This window comes from Microcebus murinus, chromosome 2, assembly GCF_040939455.1.
Source record: "Microcebus murinus isolate Inina chromosome 2, M.murinus_Inina_mat1.0, whole genome shotgun sequence".
Taxonomy (NCBI): Eukaryota; Metazoa; Chordata; class Mammalia; order Primates; family Cheirogaleidae; genus Microcebus; species Microcebus murinus.
The window spans coordinates 5360262-5379778 of NC_134105.1; the positions used below are offsets into that span (position 1 = coordinate 5360262).

The 19517-nt window shown below is 38.9% G+C and overlaps 1 protein-coding gene across 4 annotated transcripts in view; it reads left to right on the forward strand.

Moving 5' to 3' along the window:
* Positions 1–19517, forward strand: part of UBE4B (ubiquitination factor E4B) — a 121724-nt gene that overhangs the window by 52488 nt on the left and 49719 nt on the right. For 2 of the 4 annotated variants that reach the window (XM_075993883.1, XM_075993875.1), the window contains 7 exons: positions 4720–4807; positions 5748–5892; positions 7666–7894; positions 8380–8793; positions 9542–9682; positions 16653–16794; positions 18354–18454. In XM_075993883.1, the coding sequence (XP_075849998.1) occupies positions 4720–4807; positions 5748–5892; positions 7666–7894; positions 8380–8793; positions 9542–9682; positions 16653–16794; positions 18354–18454 (1260 nt within the window). The remainder of the gene's footprint in view (positions 1–4719; positions 4808–5747; positions 5893–7665; positions 7895–8379; positions 8794–9541; positions 9683–16652; positions 16795–18353; positions 18455–19517) is intronic. The other 2 variants (XM_075993886.1, XM_075993891.1) reach the window with 2 other exon arrangements.

Sequence of the window (19517 nt, forward strand, 5' to 3'; positions counted from 1 at the left end):
ATATTTTTTAAAACATATTTTCCAAAAGGAAAAATATGGTACAAGGTAGAGAGTGAGAGTGGAGGGAACTTAAGTCAATTCAAAAAAAGAGAAAAAAGAAATAAAATTTTTGAAAGGTACAAATAATACAAAGATATACAAAAGTCAAAATAGGTTGGTAATCGTAGTAAGTCATAGTTAAATATCATGGGCTGGATGAAAACAAAACAGAACCCAATTTTACATTTGTTTACAGAAGGCATACTTAAAACATTAGGGTAGAGAAAGATTCAAAGGAAAAGGAAAAGATACACCAAGAAAATACTAAATAGAAGAAAATTGGGATAAACAATAATTAGATTTTAAGGCAGAAAACTATATTAGAAATAAGTTTTATATAATGATAAATATTTAGTTTACTAGTAGGATTGAATAGTTTCAAAATGTATAGGGACTCAGTAATATAATATCAACATGTAGTAAAGCAAATATTGGTAGAACTACAAGAAGAAACTGACACATACTCGTAATGGAAGATTTTTAGCACATTCCTTTCAGCCATTAATAGATCAAGGAGAATAAACATCATTAAGCATATAGACAAACATAGCTAACAAACTTGATCTAATTGAAAGATGCAGAACTTTGAGCCCTGCAATTGGAGAATGTACATTCTTTCTAATTCTCACCAATCAAAAAGTTTTAAGAGTCAGAATCATACAGATCATGTTTTCTGACTGGTATATCAGGTTAGAAAATTACTATAGAGCTTAAGAAAAGCTCTTATACATTTTGAAATTTTTTAACAAGCATACTTTTTTATTTTTTTATTTTAAAGTATGTTTTGCTGAAGTACATACTTTTAAATAAAGGTCAAAAAAGAAATCATAATGGAAATTTGAAAATATCTAGAACTGAACAAATATTATGTATCAGAATTTGTACATTGTAGCTAAAATGATTCTTAGAGGAAAATATGAAGCTTTAAACATATAAAAATGAATAAAGGAAAAAGAGAAAAGTAATAAAGGAATATAGGTAATGAAATCCCTTTCTGGAATGCTCTTCCCTGGACATGGCTGACCTCCTTCCTGCCTTTGCCCATGTGTTGTTTCACAGTGAGGCCCACTCCACTTAAAATGGAAAGCACCATACCCTTAATTGCCTTTTTCCTGCTTTTTTTTTTTTCTTTCAATTAAGAAAAAATTATTATTTTTAGAGACAGGATCTTGCTATATTGCCCAGGCTAGTCTCGAACTCTTGGCCTCAAGCGATCTTTACACCTTCGCCTCCCAAAGTGCTGGAATTACAAGTGTGAGCCACCACACCCAGCTTTTTCCTTCATTTTTCCATAGTTGTTATCATTTAATATACAATATGCTTTCCTTTTGATTATGTTTATTGTTTATTCTCTTTTGCCCTCTAACTAGGATGTAATCTCTGTGAGGTAGGGATTTTTTTAGTACCTTTTATTTATTGATCTCAGACACCTAGAACAATGGGCACTTGGTAATATTTGTTATTGAAGAAGCGAATTCCATGACAGGTATAAATATCCAAAGTACATATACATTTGAAATTTTGGATGAAATTAAAATTCTTAGAAAAATATAATTCTTCCCATGCAGACCTCAAGCTCGAAAAAAAAAAAAAAAAAAAAAAAAAAAAAAGAAAAATATAATTCTCCCCAAAATTGACTCAAGAAGAAAGAGAAAATCCAAATAATCAAAAAACATGGGGTAAATTGAATCAGTATTTTAAAAATTTTTGGAGAAAATGCCCTGCTTGAGAAAGAGTCAGAATGTCTAAAAAAACAAAAAAACCGCCCAGCTTTATGATTTTGTACATAATTCCACCATTCAATTTTATACTCATTTTTCTAAATGATTTTTAAAAATATGGAACACTTCTACTCAACTTATGAGGCTAATGTGACATTAGTATTAAAACCAGACAAGAATAATATAAAAGAGGAAAATTAATTACATGATATATATATATTCATGAACATATTTGCAGAAATCTTAAGTACTGATAAATCAAATCCCACCACACATCAAAAACAGGCAAAACTAATCTGTGGGGTTAGGTGCCAAGACAGTAGTTACTGTGGGCCAGAATGGTAGCGATTGAGGGGGTCACAGAGGGAGCTTTGGTAATATTCTATTTCCTGATCTTGGTGCTAATTACATTAGTATGTTTACTCCATAAAAGTATATTCAGCCAGACATATCTGTGCACATTTCTGAACAGATATTTCAATTAAAAGTTTACTTAAAAATAGTACAATATAATATAATAAATATAACAAATATATTGTGATCAGTTTGGGTTTATCTTAGGAATACAAGGGTGTGTTGACATTAGAAAATCTGTAAATGTCATCTACCATGTTATATATTAAAGAGAAAAATCTTTATAATGTTGGTAACTGCAAAAGCTTGATAAAATTCCACATTGATTCATGATTAAATTCTTAGCAAATGAGGAACAGAAGGAGGATCCTTATAAAGTGTGGCAGAGACAGAATTTACCAAATATTCCACAGGCTTCCCTACATTTTCCAGTCTCCATTGCAGTTAGATTGGGGCCAAGTGACTAGTTGTGTCTAGTAGGCTATGAATGGGAGTGACATGTGTCACTTGTAGGTGAAGGCAGTTGAGCCGATGTTCCTCCTCCATCCCTCTCTTCTCTTGCTCCAGTGACCTTGGAGGCTGTGTATTGCAGATGGCATAGATTAAAGATGGAGTAAGGATGCTTCACTCTCATCAGACTTTGCGTAAGCAAGAAATAAACCCTTATAGTGTTAAGCCTCTAAGATTTCAGAGTGTGTGTGTTACAGCACCTTAGCCTATCTTATTCTGACCAATATAAAGGACATCTAACAAAAAATTGCAGCAGCTCTCATATTTGGTGGTGAGAAGTTAGAGTCACTTTCTGTAAAATCAGGAATAAGAAGGGTAACTCCTATTCCTGCTTCTATTCAACACGAGGGTCCTACCCAGGGCATTAAAACAATTAAGGACTGGAGTGGAAGAAACAACTGTTATTATTTGGAGATAAATTGATTGCTTATGTAATTAACTCCATGTATGAGTAAACAGGTTGCTTATAAGAGGTATATATTTAAACATTACTATGTGCCAACAACAAAAAATTAGAAAACTTTATTTTTTAAAAGCCACCATTCACAATTTCATTAAAAATGATGTGGTACCTAGGAATACATTTAGTAAGTGGACTGTAAGATTTTTATAGAGAAAATTATAAAGTCTATTTAAAGACCTCTAAAAAAGGTCTAAATACTTGAAGAGTGATAGACTCAATAACATAATGATGTTATTTCTCCACAATCTGATCTCTAGAGTCAAGGAAATTCTAGTCAAAATCCCAATAGGGTTTTTGGTTTTTGGGTTTTTTTTTCCTCCTCTTTTTTTCTTTTTTAACTCTAAACTTCCTGGCTGACCCAACAGGGTTTTTAAAAGAACAGGTCAAGCTGATTCTTTTATTTATTTTTTTGAGACAGTCTCACTCTCCCCTGTCTAGAGTGCCATGGCGTCAGCCTAGCTCACAGCAACCTCAAATTCCTGGGCTCAAGCAATCCTCCTGCCTTAGCCTCCCGAGTAGCTGGAACTACAGGCATGGTACCACAATGCTCAGCTAATTTTTCTATTTTTAGTGGAGAGGGGGACTCACTCTTGCTCAGGCTGGTCTTGAACTCCTGAGCTCAAACGATCCGCCCACCTCAGCCTCCCAGAGTGCTAGGCTTACAGGCATGAGCCACTGCGCCAGCCCGGCCAAGCTGATTCTTACGTATGCGTAGAAGTAGAAAAGGTCAAGAGTAGTGAAGATATTCTTGAAGTAGAAGAACAAGGTGGAGGCAGTGATCTAGCAGATAGTAAGACTTTTCGTGAGGTTTTATTAATTAAGGTATAGTGGTATCATTGGCTTAGGGACAAATTGTCTAAGGTAGCAGAAATGAATCTCTACAAATAGATCCACACATTTATTAAAGTTGGACACATGGACATAGATTTTAAATAATTTAAAAAGGAGGGTACATTTTCTAATAAATGGTGCTAGGACAATTATTTATTTAATATGGGGGGAAATGATATATACTTAACCAGTTTTTGTAGCTAAGCTTTGGTTGACTTTCTTATTTTTTTAATTAAAAAATTTTTTTAATTAAAGAAATTTATTTTTAAGTTGAATTTTGAGGAGCCAAAAGAATTTATGTGTCTATTTATTTTTAGAAATAGAGCCTTACAGTTTTGCCCAGGGCGGAGTGCAGTGGCTATACACAGTTGCTGTCATAACTCACTGCAGCCTGGAATTCCTGGGCTCAATCGGTCCTACTGCCTCAGCCTCCCAAGTAGCTGGGACTACAGATACACGCCACCACACCTCACCTAGCCTGATTGAGTTTTTTTCTTTTTCTCCAGATTGAGTTTTATATCATTTAAAAATGACATAGAGAATTTGCTCTAATGATTTTTTAAAAAGTGGGCCCGAAAAAACGACAATTTAGGAAAATTATTTCTGACATGTGTGGTAGAATGCTTAAATCCTAATTTATGAAGAGCTCTTAGAAATTATTAAGAAAAAGATGAACCTTTATCATTTTGCTTTCCTGACCAATTTTGACTGATTTTTTTAAAAACTTTTCCTCAACCAGCAGCTCTGACATTGTGTGGGTTTATAAAAGGTAAAAGTTTTATTTGTCTTTTGTACTTAAAGCATGTCCCAGGTGGATGTGGATTCAGGAATTGAAAATATGGAAGTTGATGAAAATGATCGAAGAGAAAAAAGGAGCCTCAGTGATAAGGTTGGTAAGCAACGAAGCCCTGGCCTCAGTTTTTAGTACAGGTAATAAAAACACCTTCTCATGTCTTCTATCTGGAGAGTCTGTTAGAATAGACCTCCCTAAATCAGGAAGTCCTATGCAGGTGACTTTTTTTTTTTCTTTTCAGGAAAAATAGGTGGCCCAGGTTGCCCTTATTAAAAGAAGTATAACTCAGTCCTTTTACCTGATAAAAATCATGTTATCATTGTTTTTTGTCAGTAAATTTCATTTGTAATAGGAACTAATTTAGAGCTAATTAGAATTTTTTCTATTGGTCTTTTGCTTTTAAGCAAAAGTAGATCATCATATCTTTGGCAGTATTCTGAGGAAAATGGCTGGGAATTGAAGCAAGAATATGTAGAATCCTGTAGCAAGTAGAAGCTTTTTGAAAACATAAGGCCTTTACATTTGCTTATCATCTGACCTTGGTTCTGTATATTTAGGGTGTCATAATATAGCTAATTGCACCTCTTCTTTTTCAGTAAATTATTAGCAACACATGTTAATGATTATTAGAAGTTGGGCTGTAGCTTCCTATTGGTGCAATGCTTTATTTGTATAGTTTTTAAATGCGCACAAAATTCTTTCATATATGATGTTTTAACTGTGGTAGAATGTAATAAGAAATGTTAAATTTTGGGAAAATTCCTGGAGGAAAATTGATCGTGTACCTAAAATGTTAACCTGGTCCTTTGGAGTTTAGAAAAGTAAATAACTAAGATATGTATGTGATTTTTAACATTTATTCCTTGGTAACTTTGGTAATGCCCGTGTTCCTTTATACTCCCCCGTAGGTTGTATTGTAAGCTCCTGAGACTTAGATGTTGTAACTTTGATGTCACAGTAACAAGTTTAGTTTTCCCTAAGTGCCTAAGTCATACTTCCTATTTGAAATGAACACTCAAATCTTCTTCCTCACTAGGAACCTTCCTCTGGCCCTGAAGTGTCTGAAGAGCAGGCCTTACAGCTGGTCTGTAAGATCTTCCGTGTCTCTTGGAAGGACCGAGACAGAGATGTCATCTTTCTTTCTTCTCTTTCTGCACAGTTTAAGCAGAACCCAAAAGAAGGTAGGAATCTAGCTCCACAGTCTTAACTTCAGAGTACTTATAAGAAAGCAAGATGTAAGAGCTTTGTCTTCTATTATCCACATGCACTCTTTTAGGTGGATTTTTTATTACAGGGATACTTCTTGGTGAGGGCACTGCTCTTTAGTTCCTTTTTTTTTTTATTCCTCTGATCTTATTGATAAATTATTTTTCACTTTCATGATTTCTACAAAAGAAAACTATATAAAGTTACTGGTCTCCAAAGTTTTTTCCTTTGTAGTAGGAAGGTGCTTAGAGAGAGCATTAGCTCCTCTTATAAAGTAGGAGTATACTGGGTGGTCTTTCTGGATCCTGAGAGAGGTGTTCTGTATGACAGACACCTGCTTTAAGTGCCCACCAGGCCATGTATAGACAGTGGGGTCAATCTGTTTGATTAAATTGCTTAGCAATAGAACATAATGACATTTTGCTGTGTTTCCAGGATTCTATTTTAAGAGGCTATGCTAAGCCACACTTATAGCAATAATAAAACTCTTAGCAAGATATCAGCATTATAGGGCACTATTGTTTTTCTTTACAGCAGTTATTTGGAATACGGAAGAGGTGGGGGAAATGTGCCGGGGTGTATTTCTGCTTATCACTGGACTATAACCTCCCCGATGGTGGCAGTTTTTGTCTGGTTTTCTCACTGATGTATCCCGAGTGACTAGAATGGTGTCTTGTGCAAAATAGTTCCTTAATGTGTACATTTTAAATGAATAAATAGCAAGGAGATTACCTTTCCCTTGCCTATGCTGCCTATCTTGCAGGAAAGGGAAGGAGAAAATCCTCTGTGTTCTTGGAGGCAATATTTGATTTTACTGGTATCTTATTACCTCTGGTTATAGAGATGAGCTTAGCAACCAGGTGTTTGAAACCCTGCTACATGTTTTTTTGTTGTTGTTTTTATTTGTTTGGATCTCGTATTGTTGCCAGGCTTGAGTGCAGTGGTACCATCACAGCTCATTATAACCTTGAATTCCTGGGCTGAAGTGATCCTCCTGCCTCAGCCTCCTGAGTAGCTGGGACTACAGGTGCATGCCACCACACCCAGCTAATCTTTAAATTTTTTTGTAGAGACAGTTTTTTGTAGAGATGGTTTTTTTGTAGAGACAATTTTTTTTTTTGCCATGTTGACCAAGCTGGTCTTCAGATTCCTGGCCTCAAGCAATTCTCCCACCTCAGCCTCCTAAAGTGCTGGGCTTACAGGTGTGAGCCGCCATTCCTGGCCTTACATGTTATTCTTTATTTTTGAGACAGAGTCCCACTCTGTTGCCTTGGCTAGAGTGCCGTAGCGTCAGCCTAGCTCACAGCAACCTCAAACTCCTGGGCTCAAGTGATTCTCCTGCCTCAGCCTCCTGAGTAGCTGGGACTACAGGCATGTGCCACCGTGCCTGGCTAATTTTTGCTATATATTTTTAGTTGGCCAATTAATTTCTTTCTATTTTTAGTAGAAACAAGGTCTCACTCTTGCTCAGGCTGGTTTCAAACTCTTGACCTTGAGTGATCCACCCGCCTTGGCCTCCCAGAGTACTAGGATTACAGGCGTGAGCCACCACGCCCGCCCCTAAGAAATGACTATTAACTAAACAGACTTTATTTGGGTTTCTCCAGGTTTTCCACTAATGTCCGTTTATTTACCAAAGTCCAATCCAGGACACCATACTGAGCAGCTCTGGTTCAGCTTGGCTTATTCAAGGACTGTGTGTATGAAGACCTGTGTGTAACTCATTCTTTATTCTGCTTTTTCAACAGTGTTCTCTGATTTTAAGGACTTGATTGGCCAGATATTAATGGAAGTGCTAATGATGTCCACTCAGACTAGAGATGAAAACCCATTTGCCAGTCTGACAGCCACGTCACAGCCAATTGCAGCAGCAGCTCGGTCACCAGACAGAAATCTGATACTCAATACTGGCTCCAATCCAGGAACAAGCCCCATGTTCTGCAGTGTGGGTTCCTTTGGTGCCAGCTCTTTGTCTAGGTCAGTGTGGTTCTCTTTGCACATCTAACTGGTAGTATAACAGCCATGAAGGATGTAGGAGCAGGGATTATTTATTCACAGTGGTAATCTCTGTCATGCACACTGTGGCATGTATTGTGTTTGGAGGGGTGGAGTTAGTGATAGTCATTGGATGGTATTGTTTTTTCTTTTTTCTTTTTTTTTTCTTTGGCTTTTCATGGTTAGGCTATTGGTAGATTAAATTTTAGAAACAAATTGCTGTCTATATACTACATTATTCTCTGTAAAGGAGGCTTTAGCATATTATAAGTGCAGCCTCTCATCAGTACAGAAATTAGATTATAATTATTTAGATGTTCATCTGATAGATCTGTATGCTTGAACTCTTGGAGATGGGAAATGTGATTATGCTATCCTTTAAAAAGCTTTATATTTTCCATTTTAGTTAGTTATCTCAAGTTTTTCTTTGATTTTCTCTTCTTTCCTCCTTTTCTCAACTAATTTAGCCTCTATGAAACTAGTCCTGCTCCCACCACCAGTTTCTGGAGCTCTGTCCCCATGATGAGCCCGTCTTTTGCCTCACCCTCCCGTGCAGCCAGCCAGACAGCTGTGCCTTCCTCTTTCCTCAGTCCTCAGAGTGCGGCTTCTGGAACTGCTGCAGCAAGCCAGCCGTCGTCCCCGCGGTATCGCCCCTACACTCTCACTCACCCGTGGGGGTCCTCACCTTCTCCCACCCCACGGTCTTCAGGCATCTCTGTTCTGTCCAGCTCCCCAAGCCTCCCTGCCCCCGCCAGTAGCCCCCGAGCAGTGCCTGCCAGCAGTTCCAGACAGAGGCCCACCAGCATGGGGCCGCCTTTCCTGCCCACCGCCTCTCCCAGTGCCGTGAGCAGACGTCCCTCCTCCCTGAGGATCTCTCCTAGGTATTTATTCAGTAGGAGAGTTGCGTGTGTGTTTGCAGTGCAGGGAAAGGACATTAACATGGTTTGGAAGAACTGCTGTGTGACACTGACCTCAGTTAAATTTTTGTTGTTTTGGGTTATTAACTCGTGTGGCTAACTAGTTTGGTAAGCACGCACTACAAGTCCACACTTGTGCTGGGCTCTGATCACATCGGAAAGTATGGGTTGCTCTGTCGTGAGCCTGTTTCTTCCCCACACTCTTCCTCCTTCCTGTAGGAGAAAAAAGAAAGAACTTGGTTTTTTGCAATCTGGTTCACATGTCATTCCTCATTACAAGTGAATTTCAGAGGCTGTGGTCAGTGTTGTATTTGAGAGTTGGGGCTCACAGGAACCCTTTTTGACTCTTTGTCCTTTTGCCAGCGGTAGTTGAAATGCAGTCAGATCAAGGGTGCATGGGAGCAAATCAGGGTCTGGTGTCCTTCCTTCCCCTGAGCGGGGTGGGTCAGCTCACACCGTGACACTTTGAGTTTTGGTCGTGCGTGATTTCAGCCTCTTAGTAAGAAACAGTATCAGAATTCCACTAATCCAGTGGCCCCTTCTCTCAAATGTACCTATGTATTTCTGTAATTTAGATGAATCGTATCCCTGCATGTCAGTGGACAAAACTGTAAGTGTAAGATTTATTTAAAAGGAGAGCAATTGCAAAAGCTTCTCCTTGTCTTGTTTTTCCTTTGTTCCCTGATGACCTTTTTTGCTTTTGTTGTGGTAGTATGTACGACAATCCCTTCTCCTTCCTCTTCCTCGCACTTTCTGGGGACAGTAGTGATGAAGAAGATGAAGAAGATGATGATGGTGATGATGAAGGTGGTGGTGGTGGTGATGATTTTTCTTGTGTCCAGTTTGGGTCCAGGTATCAGAGGAATGGAGTATGACCCCTGCATGTGCCTACGTGCTTAGGAACTAACTTTTGTGAGCTCTAACTAGGGGTGTGCTTTGAATCCAAATGGGATAGGGTCAGATGAGGTGGGCTAGAGAGTGCACAGAAGTGTTCAGACTTTATCATGGGAGAAAGTGACACATAGGAAAAATTTCATAGTTGCTGCCTGGTAAGTTTGGAGGAAAACATACATAAAATCATTTGTCAAAAACATGAAAACAGATTAAAGATCAGTTATCAACAAGTTCACCCTTATTTATACCTTTTGATATAAAATGAGGATTCCTTCATTTATCTATCATGAGAATGTCATGAGCTACCAAGTGTAAGCAACATATGCTCTGTTAGGCATATTTTCTTAAGTACACTTGCATGGATTACTGCTATTTAGGGATGAGAGGGGGCTGGGGCTTGGGGAAGGAGGTGTGGGGGAGTCAGTCTGGGCAATCAATCCCTTAAAGACCATATGGGGTCATACTGTCTGATATAACTGTGATTCTGCTTTCATATCTAACAGTTCTCTAAGTACCTCCTGGACCTCAGCGAAGCCAGACCTCTTTTGTTTAAATAGCCTTTAGAATGACAACAGAGGCTAAAACAGTTCAGGATGTTGCTGAATGTTTACCCCTGAAAACTGAGTGAAAAACACTACTTGGCTTTCCTAGGTGACTTTGAGCAAGAGAATATAATAGCACCTTTTTTCTAGATACACAATTATTATGTACTCATAATAATTAAAAATAAATAATAGCACCTTCTTTCTAATCCTCTGAGTCATTGCTTTATAATTTTGCTCTTAAATTGAAGTTTCCTCTGAGCCAAGTTGGCATTTTTCCCCCAGCACTATTGAAAAATAACTCTAGGCTATAAATAGAGATGGTAGGAATTAGGTACACTTCATTAAATTTGACAGCATTCAGAAGAATCATTAGAGAGTATATAAAGAGAGAGGAATGTTGATGTAAGGTTGAATATTGATTCAGGAAGGTTGATATTTGTATTAGAGTGAGCATTATATCACTGTTTCTCGAGTAAATTTCCCAAAGGTGAAAGTGTCTTTCATGTAGATGAAATCCTCTTGCATGATTCTAGTGACACAGCAGGCCTCCTTCCTAGGAATCAGCCTCCTCCTGGTGAAAGTGCTGTGTTATCTGTTTTACTGTAAATCATCTGTGCGAGAAATGCTTTCTTCCTGGCCTATTTAATTCTGTCTTTCTCTAGCAAATAGAGTGTGTGCTGCTTTTACTAACACCTCTCTTTCTAGACCTCTAACATCCCAGCCTTGCCTCAGATCTTGGTCCTCTTCCTAATGGGAGAAGTAAAAGTTGCTGCGTGTTTAATAATAGCTGCATGTACTCACGGAGCGCTATGTGCCAGGTACTGTCAGCACCGTGCACACGTTATCTCCCTACTCCACACTGAACCTGCTGGGAGGAAAGTGGGGTACAGCGGGGTGAAAGTCACAGGCTCACGTTCTTTACCACCACACCCGGCTGCTACCGTTTTCCATCTTTGCCCAAATAGGGCTTGTGTTGTTCTTGTTCTGTACCAGTTATCTCACTGCCAAGAGTCTGTGCATGCGCTCTGCTTCTGGCTAAGGCAGTGCCAGCATTTTACTCCTTAATTACAGAATTCCATCCCAGGCAGTTGTAACTCCCTTGTTGGCTGTTATAATGAAATCTGGTCATTTGGATTTTGGCAGCTTATGGCTTCTTAATTGATATCAAAAAGAATGCAAAAAGATGGGTAAAAATACATAACATGACTGGTTAAACAAATAGAAGAACTTAAGATTGCATGGAAGGTCAGAACCAGGAAGGGGTAGGAAAAAAACCTTATTAATTTGAGCAATCAGCAAAAAAATAGTTTTTCCCGTCCCCTTTCTGATTGATCTTTGCAGAATTGTGTTTACTTTGAGGTAAGCAATTTTAACACCTATTTCTCGCCTGGTAAGGTTAACGTCATAGAAAAAAAGAGTCAACAGGGGTTGTATAATATCTGTCTCCTGGTCTGTTTGCTCAGTGGAGTTGATGTATTGCAAATCTTGTTGGAAGTAGTTGGGACATACATTTATATGTTACTTATTTATAGTGCTGATAAGGATTGATTTCAGAAAGGTAAAACATTCCTTCTGTAAGGGTTTGTAGTCTTCTGTGAAAAGAACGGTATGAATTAGAAGGAACTGCTTCCTGCAGGAGTGGCATAAAAGTGGAGTTAAAATTACCCTGTGCTAAAGATACCATAGAAGTGATCCTGAGAAAAAATATTTCTAATTGTTTCCTAGGAAGTTGATGACTAGAAAGAAATTTGGTGTTTGTCTTTTTTAAAAAAATGTGTGGATATTTCATTGCAAAAAGTCAAATCTTAAATGTCCTAAGCCCTATGGTGAGTAGAGAGAGGGAAAATTACCGAATAGTAAAGACCATTGACATTTACCCTCCAGTTTCTCTGATCATCACTGCTTGAGGATGAGACAGAGGTACTGGAAAAGAAGAATCCTTCTATCATGTCTGTCCGCAAACCTTCCAGTGATTTTCTTTCTCATATACAGTAAAACCCAGAGCCTCGCACCGTGGCCCATGAGCTCCTGTATCTCCCATACACACAGCACGTACACACTCTTTCTCTCTCTCTTCTCTTCTCTCCTTTCTCTTCCTCTTCCCCTCTTTCCCCCCTCACCAGGCATGCCTGCACACATGCGCGCACATACACACTTCTCTTTCTAACCTCGTCTTCCTCCAGGTGCCTGGCTCCTCTAGCTCTCTCACACTAGGTGCTCGTCCTTTGAACTTATTCCCTCTGGCCCTCTGTACTTGTTTTTTCTCTTTGGACCACTTTCCCACAGATAGCTGTGTGGCTGTTCCCTGACTTCCCTCAGGTCTGGCAGAGGATGGTCCTTGACCCCATTGTATTAACCATTATATAAAACACACACACCCACACTCTGCCCCTCTCCATCACCCGTACTCTGCTTTTCCTTTTATTCTTGCCGCTTAAATATTAATTTGTTTTTGACTGGCTGCCCATCAACGGTATAACCGCCATGTCAACAAAGTCTTCATTTGTTTGATTCCGTGCCCTTCCCCAGGACCTGCCACAGTGCCTGGAACCTAGGAGGCCCACTGTAAACGCTTGTTGGATAAATTTGTAGTGCTCAAACCTGCACAACTCTGGCTTTTGCCTTGCATTGAGACAACACAGAATTCCAAAGTCTGCATTTAAAATATCAGTAAATGAGAGGGTAACTATTCTCCTTATTGAAGAAACTATAATAGAGCCCCTTTAAGAGCAAGTTTTCTTGGTGCATTTAAAATGAGATTGAAACTGCACAGATCTGATGCGTGTGTAAATCCCTAGGCATGTTTTTTTCATGATGTTTTCAGAAAGATACAGCACTTTTTCTGTTATGCGAAGTAATTACATCATCAGACTGCTGATGTAGTTAGGAGAAAATTGTTCAAATACTCTCCCACAGGGAGATACAATTTTTTAGATGACCTTAGGACTGAAATATGACATATTTCCAAGATTTTAAGACATCACAGTTGTAAAAACATCAGGAATTTTTAAACATCTTTTTGAGGGAAAAAAATGAAAGTAGTAACTTTAAACATTTAACAGTGGTTGTTGATAGCATAAGCCGAAGCATATAGACTATACACCACTTACTCCTTCAGTATCACATTCAAAATTTAAATTCAACTCTTTCACTTGGAATCTAAAAATCCTTATAAATCAGTTTTGACCATTAGCAACTCTGCTTAGCATTGGGTGAGACTGGCCATTTTCCTACTTGTGTTCATGACTGACTTTGGCACCCTTAGGATTGATTTTATCATTTTGAAACATATTGCCAAATATTGAGGCTTATGCTACATTTCCTATTTGGTTAAAGATTTGTTTCATTTCCATCCTCCCTCCTTGAAATTCAGCTGGATGTTTGGTGCTGGGCTGGTTGATGTTCCCCAAAATACACCAATCTCTTTTATTAATGTATTCCGAATGCCTTTCGTTGCATTCCCTGGCAAAGATGAACAGTTGTCTATATACGTTGTCACTTTTTAATGTCTTAGTGAAATATTTGTGAAGGTATTTTAAGTGGCAGTGAGAGGTTCAGATTTAATTGAAAATTAAATGGAATGTATTGTTAGGAGTGGGACCTAATTTCAGTGGCAGCTGTGTGAGCCGACTCCACATAAACATGCTCAGTTCACACAAACACTCACACATTAGCTTTTCCTGCTGCATCAAACTGACACCTTGTAGTGGGCAAGGACTTTTTTTTTTTTTTTTTGAGACAAGGTCTTGCTCTGTCTCATGGCAGCCTCAAACTCCTGGCCTCAGGCAAGCATCTTGCTTCAGCCTCCCGAATAACTGGGACTACCGGCACACGCCACCACACCCAGCTAATTTTTCTATTTTTGGTAAAGACAAGGTCTCACTTTTGCTTAGGCTGGTCTTAAACTCCAGAGCTCGAGTGATCCTCCTGCCTCGGCCTCCCAGAGTGTTAAGATTACAGGCATGAGCCACTGCACCCAGTCTCTGCCTCCTTCTTATAAGTATACAAGTGATTGCATTTAGGGCCTGCCTACATAATCCAAGATAATCTCCCCATCTCAAAACCTTAATTTACTTGCATCTACAAAGATCCTGGCCGGCAAGGACCTATTGAGATCAAGCATAAAATGCTTTCTATTTCAGAAATGTAAAAATGTGAGAAATGTGGGACTTACAATCAGGGAAATGTATAGTTTAAATTTTTCATTTTAAACATGAGGAAGATCTATTTTCATTGTCATCTGCAAGTGCTGCTCAAAGGAAAATTACCCTCAATTGTGTATAGGTACAAGCCTGTATCAGCAAAGCTTGTCTTTGGGAAGTGCAGTGAAGATAATCACCGAGTCACTAATGTCACTTGAAGGAGGAATTGCTTGACACTAAGATGGCTGCAAGTAAAGACAAATCTCTGTTTTCCCTTTTCTACTTTGGGGGATTCACTACATTTTTACCAGTTAATGGGTTTTTCTGTTAGTACGTATGTTTTTCCTGTGCTTTATTACAATATTCACCTTTCTATTGTCAGGCCAATTAGCAGATACCAGATCCTGCCACTAATTAATAATGAAATATACCAAAAAATTAATTGCTATAAAGACACAAGGATTAATTATCTTTGTTTTTTGGGGTTCCCATGCTGACCTGCCCACCTTTGCCATGACTCTGGTGAGGTGCCTTGTGGGTAGCTCAGCTAGCAGGGAATAGCCTCTCTATTCCTGTGACTGCCCTCAGCCTCATCGGCTCCTCATCCCCACACTGGGTTCCTACCCCCACCCCCATCTATCCGACCTAGATTGTAGATTGTACACGTCAAATTTACTAGAGTGTGGGCTGCATGCCTTGGATTTCAAACTGGCACTGCTTTCACCTTAAACACCTTTATTGAAATATGTTAATATCCGTGTTTCATTCCAAGGTCAATTATGTATATTTTTCCAAAATTCTAAGGACAGTTATGTATATATGGTCTTGTGTCACTTAACTACGGCCACACATTCTGAGAAATATGTAATTAGACAATTTTGTCATTGTTCAGAAATCATGACTTACACAAACCTAGATGGTGTGGCCTACTACACCTACTACTGTATTCCAAAATTAGTCATGCATATCTATCTATCTGTAAAGCATGTTATTGATATCTTAATTCCTCTTGGTCTTTTTAGTTTCTAGACATTATCTGCCCTGGGTTGAAGTAGGGATATGTCTCTCACGGTTCTGATAGTCCCCTCCTGTATTATCTTCTGTATGCAATTTTTTTTTTTTTGCTAAGTTTATATTTTCTCATTTCCTCTTCATTTTAGAGTTTGTTGCTTCTAGCCATGATTAATCTCTTTATATCTATTGTGTATAGCAAATCAATTTGAGAGTTAAAGACCAGATTTGGTATGTGACCTGTCAATTGTTGATTCCAACTTTAATTTCCTCAAACTTAACCCTGTGATTATGTTTGTTTTGTGTCTCAGAGAATAGTTATTACTAATAATAACAGTGGTTCACATTGTATCCTGCTTATATTTTACAAAGCACTTCCACATTATTTTATTAAAGTCTTACTGCAAATCAGATAGAGGTTCTAGGTCCAGGCAACAAATTAGCAGTAGGACTGGGACTAGAACCCGAGTCTGGTTATTCCCAGTGCAAGATTTTTGTTTTGTTTTTATGGAGAGTTTTTAGAAATTTTTATGTTGATAGCAAATATGTTTATGTCTTCTTCTAACTAGACAGTTTTCCTAAGCTCTGGTCCTGTTGCCAAATGCTGGATGAAGGCTTTTGAGATCTCTGCTAGAAGTCCTAAGGATAAGGGATATTTTGTTAGTCCCTTATAACTTCACTCTTAAGGAGTTTGATGACAGCAATAGTATAGTCTGGCTTTAACCCACAGGTCTGTTTGAGTGATGCTGGTCAGTTTGGTTTAAGTACGTGTGATATTCCTTCAAATGCCTAGTACTCAGTAGCAATTCTTAGTCCTTCAGGTTTTGTAAGTTGCTTTCCCCAGTAAGAAGAGGTCCCCTTCTTAGGTCTAAAAAATGTTTACCAAAAATTACTATTGTTAGGCTTGGAACAGGCGAAACAAGCAGTCAGCTCCAGTCTTGGCTGCATGGGTGTTTGAGCTTTGTCATGGGTGTCATAGCTTTGTAAGTTGCTATCCCCAGTAAGAAAAGGTCCCTTTCTTAGGTCCAAAAAATGTTAACCAAAAATTACTATTGCTGGGCTTGGAACAGGCAAAACAAGCAGTCAGCTCCAATCTTGGCTACATGGGTGTGTGAGCTTTGTCATGGGTGCAAGGATCCTAACAGGCTTTCTGCTGCATAAATGCAAACTCTGTCAAAAAGAAATAATCAAGAAGAGATAAGAATCATCAATTTTTTTCTCTTCTCCAAAGTTTGGGAGCCTCTGGTGGAGCAAGTAACTGGGATTCTTACAGTGACCATTTTACCATTGAAATGTGCAAGGAGACAGATATGCTGAACTACCTCATTGAGTGTTTTGACCGAGTTGGAATAGAGGAAAAAAAAGCACCAAAGGTAATATGAAATAGATTCCGTTTTTTAAAAACTTAGTTATTTGTGTGATAAATAATCCCCCTCTAGGAGCATTTATTCATTTATTTAATCAGTAAAGTAGTTATTAAGTATTTGCTATGTGCCAAGCACTATATTAGAAACTCCGATTATATCACTGAACAAAACAGAGATCCCTACCCTCATGGCACTCACATTCTAGTAGAGGAAAGAAGTGATAGGGCCAAAATGTGAACCTAGGTGGCTTGACTTCAGAGTCCTCTCTCTTGACTACACTGTTGCTGGGTGTACATGGCCCTGATAATTTCTTTCTTTTCTTCTTTTTTTTTTGAGACAGAGTCTCACTCTGTTGCCGGGACTAGAGTGCCCGTGGCGTCAGCCTAGCTCACAGCAACCTTAAACTCCTGGGCTCAAGCAATCCTCCTGCCTCAGCCTCCTGAGTAACTGAGACTACAGGAATATACCACCATGCCCAGCTAATTTCTTCTATATATTTTTAGTTGGCCAATTAATTTATTTCCATTTTTAGTAGAGACGGGGTCTTGCTCTTGCTCAGGCTGGTCTTGAACTCCTGACCTTGAGCGATCCACCTGCCTGGCCTCTTTTTTTTTTTTTTTTTTTTGAGATGGAGTCTCGCTTTGTCACCTGAGCTACAGTGCTATGGCGTGAGCCTAGCTCATAGCAACCTCAAACTCCTGGGCTGAAACAATTCTTCTGCCTCAGCCTCCCGAGTAGCTGGGACTAAAACCACATGCCACCACACCCAACAACTTTTTCTACTTTTGATAGAGACGAGGTCTTGCTCTTGCTCAGGCTGGTCTTGAACTCCTGAGCTCAAGTGATTTTCCCGCCTTGGCCTCCCAGAGTGCTAGAATTACAGGTGTGAGCCACTGCTCCTGGCCCTGATAATTTCTGATTGTCATAATCACTGTAATGACCAACATTATGGAGCACCTGTGGACCATCAAGTGCTGTGCTAAGTCTACATTAGCTTGTATTCTCACTGGTGCCTAGTTAGTCCAGTGGAACCCAGTATTGGATAAGTGTTCTTTTTCCGTTGTATGAACCAGCAAATGAAATTGTAAGTGTCCAGAATCACATACTAATCACATAGAATCACAAGTAATAAGTTGCAAGGCTAGGTTTAAACTCTCAGCAAGCTACACCTTTTCCCCTTTTATGTGCTGATTGGCTTCATTGTTTTCTCATTTTATTCCTATTTCATTTTCTGGTTCTAGTTTACATTCCAGTTGTTCACTGGTTAGTTTCAAATTTGTGAAAGATCTCATAGGGGCTTGAAAGCAAAGACAGTGGGCACATTTCCGAGGTTCTTAAGTGGTCACTTCAAACTTGCACTTCTTTCTTCTCTGACTGTTGGTTTCACTGAGGCAGTATACTTGGATGACACAGTGTATTTGTATACTTGATCATTATGAATAAAGGAAGAGGAAAGCCCATGCCATTTTATGGCAGTCAGTGTCTTCTGACTCTTGTCAGTTTTCAGCAGCATGAGATTATTTTGTTTGTTTCTTATCCTCCTAACTTCCACCTTTCTTTTTCAGATGTGCAGCCAGCCAGCAGTCAGCCAGCTTCTGAGCAACATCCGCTCTCAGTGCATATCCCATACCGCGTTAGTACTGCAAGGCTCCCTAACGCAGCCGAGGTAAGAAGAACCATTGCGTGCTTGATGTTAGAAGGCAGAGGAACCTACCCATCAGTGGACATCAGCCTGTCCAGCCATTCTGCAGAGGATTGCTTGAGAGTCTGGGGAACATAGCAAGACTAGGTCTCTACAAAAAAATAAGAAAAATTAGCTGGGCATGGTAGCACACACCTGTATAGTCCCAGTTACTCTGGAAGCTGAGGCAGGAGGATTGGTTGAGCTCAGGAATTCAAGGCTGCAGTGAGTTATGATTACTCTACTGCACTGCAGCCTGGGCAACAGAGTGAGACCCATCTCTTAAAAAAAAAATTAGTTATGTTTTAAGAGTTCTGTGTGCTTTTTGAAATAGCCTGTTGTTGAACTATGTAGACATCAAGGCAGAAAATTAATAATTTAATTGAAAAGCAACTGCTTTTTTGTGGGTCATCACCTTCCATGTATCACACAGCCTCTGTTGTTCAGTCAGTAATACAAATCAGTAATGGAATAGATAAGCTGTGAAATCACCCAGAGTACTACATTGTTTGTTTGTTTTTGAGAGTTACATAAAGGTTTCAAGTTCTTAAAAACGGAGTATACTTCATTTCTTTTATACAAAAAATATCTAAAGGATTTTAGACGTTAATTTATTCATTTAGAATGAATACAGTTACATTTATTTATTCTGGGTATTTTTATATTATTTTCTGTCCCATAACCATATGTTTTTGAAACTTTTCAAAAAGAGGGAAAATTGTATACATATACTAAAACTCAAAAAATGTTCCATGGTTAAAATTAATAAGAAATTTTTAAAAGTCTTCAGCCACTACTAATCTTTTTTGCCCCCAATTTGGTTGAGGCATAAACAAATAAGTAAAAGAAACATACAATGCATCATTTGTTTTTGTTTTGTTTTGAATTTTTTTTTTCGAGACAGAGTCTCACTCTGTTGCCTGGGCTAGAGTGCTGTGGCGTCAGCCTAGCTCACAGCAACCTCAAAATCCTGGGCTTGGGGGATCCTCCTGCCTCAGCCTCCCAGCGTGCTAGGATTACAGGCATGCACCAGCACACCCGGCCGCAT